Source organism: Neolamprologus multifasciatus, chromosome 6 (genome assembly GCF_963576455.1).
Source record: "Neolamprologus multifasciatus chromosome 6, fNeoMul1.2, whole genome shotgun sequence".
NCBI lineage: Eukaryota > Metazoa > Chordata > Actinopteri > Cichliformes > Cichlidae > Neolamprologus > Neolamprologus multifasciatus.
In genome coordinates, this window is record NC_140444.1 from 16862325 (window position 1) to 16874505 (window position 12181).

Consider the following 12181-nt stretch of genomic DNA (forward strand, 5'->3'; position numbering starts at 1 on the left):
CGGCAGGCTTTGTGTTACCTGTTTCTTTATACAGGAGCATGTAGGGGTGGACTGCCTTTTTTATGTGATTACCCTTTTCTCATGTTTTTCTTAGTTAGGGAGATAAGACATTGTCATTTGGTTGATTCTTTCATAAATAAGTTTTGTACATCCTTTAGATACGGTCCCCTTTTGTTTGTTGTTTGGGGTCCACCCCAAAGCTTTAGTCGCTCCCTTTCCTTTGTTAGAATTCAATCACTGTAAATAAATCACCATCAAAATTATACTGGTTGTGTGATGTGCTGCTTGGGGTCAGACAGGGGTGGATCACCCTTATATTATGGTATGGCCACCCTAGACAGGCCATAACACTAACTAAAATGAAAATTAAAACTAGACTTCAAACTGGCTGGTGTCCTTACTGGTGACCTTGGGTCTGGAACTGTAGGCTCCTCTTTCCAGGTGTTCGTACTGCCTGAGTGGGACCAAGATGTGCCGTCTTGCCTCTTTGGGTTTTTCTTGCATGTTTCTGGCTCAGCATGCAAGTATCCACTTCTTGACCTTCGATGTTGGTTGCAGCCACTTGAAGTTTCTGGGCTCATTTGGGTCCCAACACTGGGTGACTTTGATGGGAGTGAAAACACTCCTCACAACATTAAATCACCACACTACCTGCTTTTGTTTCAGAATTTTTTCTTTATCCTTGTTAACATGTTTGGGTACTGGGTTTACCTGTAATGCATTTTGTGCTCCAAAAGCTGTTATTTTGTGCAGCTGTGCTCCAAAAGCTGTTAGCATGACCTTTTTTATCATTAGATTGTGCCACACCAGCACCTGAGAGAAAAGCTTTGAGTTTGACTTTGTGTTTGTGTTTTGCAGGCACTCAGGAGAATAAGTCATGATGTTTCTTGTGTTTGTCATGTTAGTATGTCAGTGCTTGTCAATCACCAGTCAACAGTGTCACCACTGTGAACAACATCCTGCGACTGTTTGAGCCGAAACCTTCGAGAAGTCCCTGCAGCCGCTTCAAAACTCATCACTGAGCTCAATCTCTCTTTTAACACGTCGGAGACAATAATGAAAGATGACTTTCTTTCATATGCTGCTTTGAGGGCTTTGTTCGGGAACAACAACAGAATCAAAACCATCCATGAAGACACATTTCACCCGCTGATTAATTTGGAGAAACTGGACTTCCACAAACCAGTTGGAGACTTTGTCTTCTGGATGGTTTTCAGAACCTGATTTCTCTCCACTATTTCAATCTTTTGGGACACACAAATATACAACACTTTTCCTGCCACGGAGGAGCTTGAAGACCCTCCATTTTTGAGGAGCTTTCTTTTCAGTCTGTCAGTGAAAGGGATTTTTTTTTTTAACCCTGAAACTGCCGTGACCATGTCCAAAGACCAGCCGGCCGGGTCAGTCATGGATATTCACAAATACCCCATAGTACTGGTGGAAAAGAAATATCAGGGGAAAATGCATAGAGTAACGGCTGCCGGTTAGCTGACGGCCATCATTACCCCTTAAATCTGAAAATGATTGGTCGGGGGTTTAGTAGCTTAATAGGGCAGTATGTAGGCCTGCACACCACCACCAATAGGGACACATGGCGTTTTGGGTTGCCCGTTCCAGCAATTCGCTACACAGAAGATAATGCATTATGCAACTGGCCCTTTGATCAAATGATGAGAGCTGATAGTCAAATAGTGCGCGCTGACATAGCACTGACATTTCCACATGTTGTAACGAGTAGGGACAGACCATGTTCAGTGTTTGTTATGGAGAGATGTGTATTTTATTTTATTTTTTTAATCTTTGCAAGAGTGATTTTGTGTTTTTTTTTGGTGGCGACTCATTCCGTTGGCAGATGCGGATGCGGTACCTTTTAAACACAGTTTGGCGCGTTGGCATATGAGCGATACAGCAGCTGTATCGATCACGTGACTTTTTCTTAAAGCGGCGCACGCACCGATACAGGCTTCGCTCTGTGAACTTGATACAAGTGTTGCTGGACCCATCACTAGCACTGACATTTCCACATGTTGTAACGAGTAGGGACAGACCATGTTCAGTGTGTCGTGACACTTGCACAATGGAAGAACACACCCACTTGTTGGTGCCAGAAGAGCCAATGAGAAATTATTGTTTTAGCTGGCTCATCACAAGTCGATGGCTGGTACCCTGGAATAAGATAAAACTCTGGAGCGAATAATTGCCCGATTTTACTGGCCAGGAAACTGTTTTAGACTTAGAGCTTTTTATTGTCATTGTGCAGTTTCTATGCACAGCAAAATTGGGTAAGTGGAGAGCATAGAGCCGCTGTATCTGTGCGCACCACCCATCTTGCATTTTTTGCATGTTTGGATGTGCGCCGATGGCTTGTGCGTCCAGTGGTGTCAGCTGGTGAACCAGCTGCGTCATTCAAAAGCACCTTTATGCCCCTCACCATTAATGGAGGTCCCCATTTGAGCGCATTGGCATGGACCTCATTTTATCGATTGAGGAAAAAGAAAGTCTTTAGTTCAGCTGTTGTTAACTGATCTTGACTTTGTTATTAAACGTTGCAAACCTGCCTTCAGTGTGTCCTGTACATGAGGTCATTTAGTACACCACAGCATGGTGAGTTTTTTGAGCTGATGAAGTTCTGCCAAAACTGCAAAACATGCAGCAGGAGACAGTAACTTGTTAAAATGTTATAAAAGGTACAGTTAAAGATTTTCACCCTACAGGGTTTTGTCAATGATCCAAGGATAAATGTCTATATTTGGTCAAAATTTTATAAGCCATTTCTGGAGAGACTGCAGTGGAAATGTTGTCACTTTTGGACTTTTCTACCTGCAGCTAAACATTTGCAGCTAAATCATTTATTTAAAAGCAGAAGCTGCAACTGATCGAGGGAATGTTTGTCTGAAAACTTCAACTGAACTCCAAGGTACCATTGCTCCAGCTTACCATCTTTACCTGAGTGAATCAGTTTGTTGAACAATCTAAATGATTCAGAAACATCTGTGACATCACTTAACTAAGGCTCATTACAATTTCACATACACTGCTGAATACTTTTAATATTTTTTTATTAGTTATTTTTGTTTTTGTTGTTATTTTGATTTTAATAAAACAAAATAACATAAAGGAATTAAATAATTTCTTTATTTTTTTAAATTTAATTTATTTTACAAATAAATTAATAATAAAATAAATTAATAAATTAATGATAATATTAATAATAATAACAATAAAATTAGTGCTGTCAGCTGTTAACGTCATTAGTTAAAATGACGTTAATATTATTATTAATTTATTTTATTTTATTAATTAATTTATTTGTTGTTCCCAGAGAGCAAGCCAAACACTGGTCCAGACAAGGACGATCTCTAGTAGTGGTGCACTACTAGTAGATTTTGTTTTAACCTCCTAGGACCTGGTGTCCACATATGTGGACATAACATTTTGGGTTGTCTAGACCAAAATACAAAATTTTGCTCTTCAAAAAACCTGATATCCACTTATGAGGGAGGAACATTACACTGCCACTGTTCAATCGAAATTTAAAATGAACGTCCTCATATGTGGATCTCATTCTTTTGAGAAACAAAAAGAAGATAGTCCGAATCTGATGTCTTTGTTTTTACTTTCATCAGGTCCCAATCAACCCAAATGGCACAGAGAAATTAAAAATGCATGCCACGAAAGAGTACAGGTCTTAGGAGGTTAAAAATGTCCCTGCTGATGAGACCAGTGAATGTGGGGCGACGGTGGCAAGAAAAAAACTCCCTCCTGGAGGAAGAAATCTTGGGAGGAACCAGGCTCTCTGGGAGGACCCTTCCTCCTGAGGGCAATACTTACTTGTCCTCGCGTGTGCGATGGTGGGCTGGACAACTGTTGTTCCTTCTCAGCATGATGATGACCTTAACGTCCTTCCTTCCATTTCCTGTTTCAGAACTGAGAATGAAGACAAAACTGGTTAACAAGGTAACAGGACATTTAAAAATTCTCTCACTTCAGGATGAGATGCTGTGTCTTCTTACGTTTCTCTTGTAAAACAGAATGTAGGCCGAGTGCTGCTGTTCCTCACAAGCTGCAGATCCAGTTGTGTGGAGCACCTGTGCGTCATTATAGGTGAGCCAGCGATCTGATGTCGAGTGCTGACTCTCCTCAGGATGGACAGAATTACAGATGTAGTGTCCTGAAATCACATTAAGACAAATGAATCCGACTTCTGGAAGTCAACTGATTCAAGCAAACAGTGATTTTGACTTAGTGCTTCTTAGAACATCAAAAGCTTTTGTGTGTGAGTCCTTCACTGAAAAGTAGCAAGTTTTCATTTTCTGTTTGTAACAAGTCTGTTGTTTTACCTGACTCTGTGCCTCCATAATGACTAATGATGCTGACAAGACTGTAACAGCCACCACCCTGAGAAGGAACAAATCCAAGAGTATATTAGTTTCATAAAGTCTCACATCAGTGCCATAATTAAGCTGATTTGCTGAGGCTACGTCCACACTAATGCGTTTTCGTTTGAAAAACACATCGTTTTCTCTCCGCTTTGACCTCCCGTCCACACTGAGACGGCGTTTTCCTCAAGGAAAAACACAGCATCTTGAAAACGCTCTCGAAACGCATACATTTCAAACTGGAGCTGTCCCGACGCAGTGTGGACACTCGAAAACGCAGACTTTCGATACGATGACGCATTTTAGTCATGTGATGCAGTCATGTGAGCAATTAAACAAAGATAGTGGAGGTGCATTATACAGCGTTCATTGCTCTCAACTTTGACAGCCCTAACAAAAGATTAATATCAGTTTGTACATGCTCCGGATAGCTTTTCTTCAAATATTTTAATTCTCACTGGCTTTTGCGCATGTGCAGGACTGGAACCTAAGCGTTTTCGGCCGTTTCAATGCGGACGCACAACTACTAATCTATCAGGGCTAGTGTGACGTAGCCTGAGACGTTCTGCAGTCTGTTTTACCTGATTGGATGGCACCACCAAGTCCCTCTGCAGCCTGACGGGGTCATCCACCTTCTGAATCTTGTAGGTTTGTGTAAAGCTAAACCTCTTCAGATGCAAGATGAGAACTCTGGTAGAAAAGAAAAAAACCACAAACAAGGTAGAAAATAAGAAGAATGAGTGTCAAACACAAACAGAAGATGGGAGAAAATGATCTGCTCAAGTATTATCTCGAAAAACTCTGATATTTAACGCGCCACAGTTTGGAAACCTGGTCAGTCGATCAATTCTGATGTGACCTTACTCACCTTGGCAGTGTATCAAAAGACGACTTCAGTTCTGAGGTCGTCCCTCCACAATCACAGCGAAATTCTATTTTTTGTTCCTGAACAACAGCACAGAGAAAAAAGGCTTTATGGTAGAAAGAAATCTCAACATATGCACACACACATACACACAAACACTAACAAAAAAGGTGTGTTAAGATCGCTGATACTACAACTCTACTGGAATTTGTGATCTTACCTTCAAGTATGTCTCTAACATGTTAATAACAGAGCCCTCTGGAACCAGGTCAAGAGACAAGCTGGTGAATTCCTCTTGCTGTGATGATTGGTGACTGCAGCTACACATTTCAGGAGTAACATAGTTAAAGTAAAGATCAGGTAGGTGGAAAAGAGGTATATGAAAATATTGCAACCCGCTCTGCGTTTCTGAAAGACCAGGCTTACCTCTTGCATGTCCTCGTGTTTTCCATTTTAAAAATGTGATGGTCTTCTACTGGGCAGGTATAACTTTGGCCCAGGAGAGCTGCGTTCCTCTCCAGGTGAGGTGTGAGCCTTTTGACCTCATTGAGGAAACAATGTTAGGAATTCATGAGCATCCTGAAAGAAAAGCAGAGAGGAGATTTAAAACAGTACATCAAAATCAGAAGGTAAAGCAAAAAACGAAATGTCCAAATAGCTGACGCACTTTCTGTGCACTGCCGGTGTATTCAGGAGCTTGATTGCTGAATGCCTTCTTAAAAGATCTTAGGTGGTGATCTTTAAGGCCATAATCTGTTGACTCATGACAGTCCCTGACATCAATGAGCCTTCTGTAGAAAGGAAAGGGTAAACAGACATTCTGCTGTTAGATCTCTTTGTTCTTCAGGTTTTTGAAGAAAGTAGAAGGTTGACGTAGCGCACCTTAAGAGCTGAGCTTCTGGGTCTGCGCTCCACAAAACCTCCTGACGCCTGATGTCTCTAATGAACTCCTCAATGTTGAGGAGGCTCTGCAGGCAGGAGTTCATGTAGCAGGTGTTTCCGATGTTTGGAAACCTGACACCACACGCACAACGTTTACAGTATCAGTGTAAAATAATTAATTTTCTCCACTTTGACAAAGTGAGCTTTGGTCTTGTGCACCACGTGTACTCACCCGAAGCAGTCTGTAGTCTCAGTTTGAGTTTCTATTGTTTTTCCACCGCATGCTACACTGATGTGTCTTTCTAGTGTCTTTACAGTGTTGGTCTCTGCATCGCTGTCAGTTTGCTGCAGAGGACGAACAAAACATAACGTTATTAAAAAAAGTAAAGTCACTTAAAATTAATAAGTACAATTTAAAGAGAATGTGCATTTCATATGTTTTGTGTAAAAGCAAACCGAAGAACAGCAGAAGAAGTGTTTCCATTTTCTCTTCTTCTTCTTCTTTTGACCATTTTCAGGGTTAGGTTGTGTGGCAGCAACACAAGCATCCGGGATGCTGATGAGGACAAAAGTGTAAATGTTGTGGAAATTTATAAGAAGGAGTACATTTTGCTAATACAGATTGCTAATAAAAATTAATAACTGTAATGGAACAAAATCATGTATTTTATACATTTACACTCTACATTTTCAAACGCTAATCTCTGCATCCATATAAATAATAGACAAGACTAGAAGTAGTAAAAAAGATGTAAATACACGAGGTGGAAGAAAAACACCAATAAAAGGGAAATAAAACAGCTCCAACCAAACCACTGCTATAAATATCTCCAGCAGCATTAAAGAGTGGCGCATTTCTTTACCTCTGATGAGACGTAGAAAGAATTTCCTTCTCTGCCACGTTTTCTTTGTGTAATTTCTGTTTAGAAACAAGAAAACCAACATCAGTAATGGCATAAAACAAACATAGCAAGGGAGTCTCTCCATGAAAAGTGTCCAGTTAGAAAATTTGGTATTATTTTATATTATTTATCACTTTAGTGAGCTGTCAGCTCATGAAGCAGATATATAGGAATATCTTTAAATAAAATAAAAACAATTTATTCATGCCTTAAATTGAGTTTTAAAGTTTGTCCTATGAGATACAAAATCCTTCATTTGGTTCTGATCAAAATTCAGTTTTTACAGAAATCATCCATGAAGCTTCATTAAAAGCTTTCAAAAATGCTTAAATGCTAAAAATATTAGAGAAACGAGCTGCAAGTCTCTTCAAACTTTCCTTTCTGTGAAAAAAAACATCTTTGAACTTAATTTGAGGACATAGCTGTGTGCTAAATTGCTCTCAATTCTTCTCATTTAACTGTGATGAGTAAATGCTTGATGACAGTGACTCTTTCCATAAAACATACCTTCCAGAATTTAAAAAGAAACCAGCGACACTTTTTTTGTGTCTTTACAGTGTTGGTCTCTGCATTGCTGTCAGTTTGCTGCAGAGGACGAACAACCATAAGTTTATTAAAACAGTAAAGTCACTTTAAATTAACAAGTGCAATTTAAAGAGAATGTGCATTTCATATGTTTTGTGTAAAAGCAAACCGAGGAACAGCAGAAGCGTCTCCATTTTCTATTCTTCTTTTGACCATTTTCAGGCTTAGGTGGTGTGGCAGCAACACAAGCATCCGGGATGCTGATGAGGACAAAAGTGTAAATGTTATTTTTCAAAGTGGAAATTTTTAACAAGGAGTTCATGCTGGAGATTGCAAATAAAAATTAATAACTGTAATGGAACAAAATCATGTATTTTGTACATTTACACTCTACATTTTCAAACACTAATCTCTGAATCAATATAAATTATAGACAAGACTAGAAGTAGTAAAAAAGATGTAAATACAAAACACCAATAAAAGGGAAATAAAACAGCTCCAACTAAACCACTGCTATAAATATCTCCAGCAGCATTAAAGAGTTTTCTTTACCTCTGATGAGACGTAGAAGGAATTTCCTTCTCTGCCACGTTTTGTTTGTGTGATTTCTGTTTAGAAACAAGAAAACCAACATCAGTAATGGTATAAAACAAAGTATATGGTATGAAAATACAAAATCCTTCATTTGGTTCAAAATTCAGTTTTTACAGAAATCATCCAAGAAGCTTCCTTAAAAGTTTCAAAAATGCTTATTTACCATAAGAAAATATTCAGAGAAATGTGCTGCGAGTCTCTTCAAACTTACCTTTCTGTGAAAAAGAAGTTTAAACATTTTTGGACTTAATGTGATCGCAGCGAAATCTTCTCAGCTTTGCAAAAGTTCAACTGAAAACAAGCAGTCAAAGGTTGTATATTTATAAACTTTGAGCATAGAATGTTCATACCCTGAACAGCAAACATCATCATTATGATGTATGGGGCTAATTTGCATATTTTGGAATGTATGCTCATTTGAACTGTATGGTGCTCGTCTCCAAGCAACTGCTACAAAATACAGGTCAAGTCAAGTGGCTTTTATTGTCATTTTAACCACGTGCAGTGGTACTGTACAGAGTGAAATGAGACAGCGTTCCTCCGAGACCCTGGTGCTATATATGACATATACGGACGAACCCTGGACTACATAAAGTGCAGTGTGCATAAACTGCAAAAATAAACAAGACAAAACAGTGCAAAACTAGACAGAACAGGACGATTCAGACACAAGACAATGGAAATGTGCAAATGCTGAGTATTGTGCAAAAGTAACTTGGTGTCTGTATGTATGAGTGTGAGATACTGCAGATAAGTGCTTGGTAGTGACGTGTGTGAAGGTGTGCGTGTGCCAGTGCAGTCACTAAGTGTTCAGGGGTTCAGGGGTCAATACGCTGCAGTTACCATACCAGACAGTGATGCAGCTACTTAGGATGCTCTCGTTAGTCCCACTGTAAAAGGTGGTGAGAATGGATGGTGGGAGATGGGCTTTCCTCAGCTTCTGCATGAAGTAGAGACGCTGCTGGGCCTTCTTGGTTATGGAGCTGGTGTTGAGGGAGCAGGAGAGGTTCTCCGCCAGGTGGACACCAAGAAATCTGGTGCTCTTGATGATCTCCACAGAGGATCCATTCATGTTAAGTTGGCAGTGATCTCTCTGTGCTCTCCTGAAGTCAACAATCTCTTTTGTTTTGTCCACGTTCAGAGACAGATTGTTGACTCTACACCTCTACAGATGGCCCGCAGTGCAACCCTTCAGCTTCCTAGTAGATGCACCTATATACAAATTTAAAGACCTAGGAGACTTACTTCTCGTCACAGAGTTGTAGCATTCACAAGATTTTCAGAAAACTTGAGCTTTGAACTTGAGGTCAAGGTCACTGATATTCAAACTGACCCAGAACTTTAGTAGATGCACCAATGGTATCAATTCAAAATCAAGCCCTCGTTCTCGAGTTATTGTATACAGTATACAATTATGAAACAATCATTTTCCATTTTATTTCACTATCTGTAACTAAGACAAATAAACAGTATTTGGGACACAAGTCACTATTAAAGTGGTTAGTGAGACTCCACATCTGATAACAGTATAACCAGTGTTGGGAAGGTTACTTTCAAAATGTATTCCACTACAGATTACAGAATACATGCCCAAAATGTATTCTGTAACGTATTCCGTTACGTTACTCAATGAGAGTAACGTATTCTGAATACTTTGGATTACTTAATATATTATCATGCTGTTTACAACTACGTGAATGTACTATTGCTGTGATTTATTACTGTTACTGAAGGTCCGCGGCTCCGAACCGTAGTAAAGGGACCTCTGGCTAATACGGCTCGTAGCCGAAAACTAGCTTTACTTTGTTGTCTGGGTCAAGTTTGCTAGCAGAGACAGAGAGAGGCGTTGAAAGGCTGCTCCAACGGAACTTATTGTTTCGAAGGAAAACACGAACACGGTGTACAGTCGAGTCTTAATACCTTACTTACAACTGGGCTCGTCAGGCTCTCTTCGTGGCTGCAGTGGTTATTATTATATTTACATGCTTCCAGCTCCCGTTTCTGCTCGATGACAGCTCGTACTTTTCCTTTTTCTCCCTCCCTCGCTCACAGACACATAACGGGTATGGCAGTCCATTCTCCCTGCAGCACGGACTACACTGCCCATGATGCTACATTCTTTAGAGCTATACCGGTAGCATTCTGCCTATTAGCTTCGCACAACAACAACAGGCGCTCTCTCACCCAGGAAACATGCAGAGAGAGAGCGTCACCCTGTAACCATGGCAACCGTAACGCTGCCGCCTGGAACAACAGAACGTAGCTGTCAAACAAAACCCAACAGGCCTGACCCGCCACAATATGAAACAGGGAAGTACCGCCGTGTAATCCATTTATTTCAACAAAGTAACTGTATTCTAAATACCACCTTTTTAAACGGTAACTGTAACGGAATACAGTTACTCATATTTTGTATTTTAAATAGGTAACGGCGGTACATGTATTCCGTTACTCCCCAACACTGAGTATAACACACTGCTTATTTATGTAAAAATGTCATCAATAAATGTGCTAAAAACAGAAGCTACACTGGCTTTAAAAGTTTTTGTTAACTCTGACTACCTGTCTCTTACCTGTTTCTTTTGGTCTCTGCTATCTTCATCCTCCATCCAACTCTGCAGCTATTGTTAGGGATGAAATGATGAAACTGAAGGGTGTCTGGGCACCGAAAAAAGAAAAGAGATTGGATTAGGCTGCAGCTGGCGTGCCATTCTCTCACTTCAGGATGAGATGCTGTGTCTTCTTACGTTTCTCTTGTAAAACAGGATGTAGGCAGAGTGCTGCTGTTCCTCACAAGCTGCAGATCCAGTTCTGTGCAGCACCTGTGTGTCATTATAGGTGAGCCAAGGATCTGATGTAGAGTGTTGACTCTCCTCAGGATGGACAGAATTACAGATGCAGCAGCTGTTTCCAATGTATGGAAATCTGACACACAAACAAAAGTTTACAGTATCAGTGTAAATATTCATTTTCTCCAGGTTGAGAAGGTGAGCTTTGGTCCTTGTGCACCACGTGTACTCACCTGAAGCCGTCTGTAGTCTGAATTTTATTTTCTATTATTTTTCCACTGCCCAAATGTTTCACTACGCTTCTGCAAAAAGGTAAAAACACAAACACACAATTAGACGCTGAGCACTGGATGTGGATGTATGCATGACCTTTGAAGTTTAAACATTTTGGGGGATGTTATTCTCTCTCTATGATTCACTCTATTAAGATGTGATTATTTCCAAGGTCCATTTAGTTTTAGTTAGCTGAAGCTAAACCAAAAGTTAAAACGAGATGGTGAAAAACATTTTTAGTTAATGTTACGACTGTTGTTGTAATGTTGTCTCATATGTAAATCTGAGTGTGCAGGTGCCTTTCCGTGATCGGTGGAACCATGGGACGGTCCATACAGATTGGCTCATGACCTGGAGACAACATATAAGATGACACCGCCATGAATCTTAACCTTTGTGTTACCTGTTTCTTTATACAGGAGCATGTAGGGGTGGACTGGCTTTTTATTTGATTACCCTTTTCTCATGTTTTTGTTAGTTAGGGAGATAAGACATTGTCATTTGGTTGATTCTTTTCATAAATACGTTTTGTACATCCTTTAGATACGGTCCCTTTTGTTTGTTGTTTTGGGGTCCACCCCGAAGCTATAGTTCGCTCCTTTCCTTTGTTAGAATTCAATCACTGTAAATAAATTACCATCAAAATTGTGTTGCTTGGGGTCAGACAGGGGTGGATCACCCTTATATTATGGTCTGGCCACCCCTAGACAGGCCATAACACTAACTAAAATGAAAATTAAAACTAGACTTCAAACTGGCTGGCTGGTGTCCTTACTGGTGACCTTGGGTCTGAACTGTGGGCTCCTCTTTCCAGGTGTTCGTACTGCCTGAGTGGGACCAAGATGTGCCGTCTTGCCTCTTTTGGGTTTTCTGCATGTTTCTGGCTCAGCATGCAAGTATCCACTTCTTGACCTTCGCTGTTGGTTGCAGCCACTTGAAGTTTCTGGGCTCATTTGGGTTCCCAACACTGGG

The 12181-nt window shown here is 40.3% G+C and overlaps 1 protein-coding gene across 4 annotated transcripts; it reads right to left on the minus strand.

Moving 5' to 3' along the window:
* Positions 1-3537: 3537 nt before the first annotated feature.
* On the minus strand, positions 3538-8459 carry LOC146516751 (ubiquitin hydrolase B-like). 4 transcript variants are annotated; one of them, XM_085163441.1, is made up of 16 exons: positions 8359-8459; positions 8106-8161; positions 7723-7813; positions 7536-7613; positions 6990-7045; positions 6583-6682; positions 6359-6471; positions 6127-6258; positions 5912-6035; positions 5671-5823; positions 5465-5564; positions 5248-5324; positions 4961-5069; positions 4341-4398; positions 4014-4171; positions 3538-3927 (listed from the first exon to the last, which is right to left on the minus strand). In XM_085163441.1, exons 10-16 carry the CDS (start codon positions 5694-5696, stop codon positions 3922-3924), a joined length of 534 nt encoding a protein of 177 aa, XP_085019567.1. In that variant the 5' UTR covers positions 5697-5823; positions 5912-6035; positions 6127-6258; positions 6359-6471; positions 6583-6682; positions 6990-7045; positions 7536-7613; positions 7723-7813; positions 8106-8161; positions 8359-8459; the 3' UTR covers positions 3538-3921. The 4 variants fall into 4 exon arrangements, with proteins under 4 accessions (XP_085019567.1, XP_085019568.1, XP_085019570.1 ...); XM_085163442.1 differs by having other exon boundaries at positions 7723-8161; positions 8359-8386; XM_085163444.1 differs by lacking the exon at positions 8359-8459 and having other exon boundaries at positions 8106-8242.
* Between the last annotated feature and the right edge of the window lie 3722 nt (positions 8460-12181).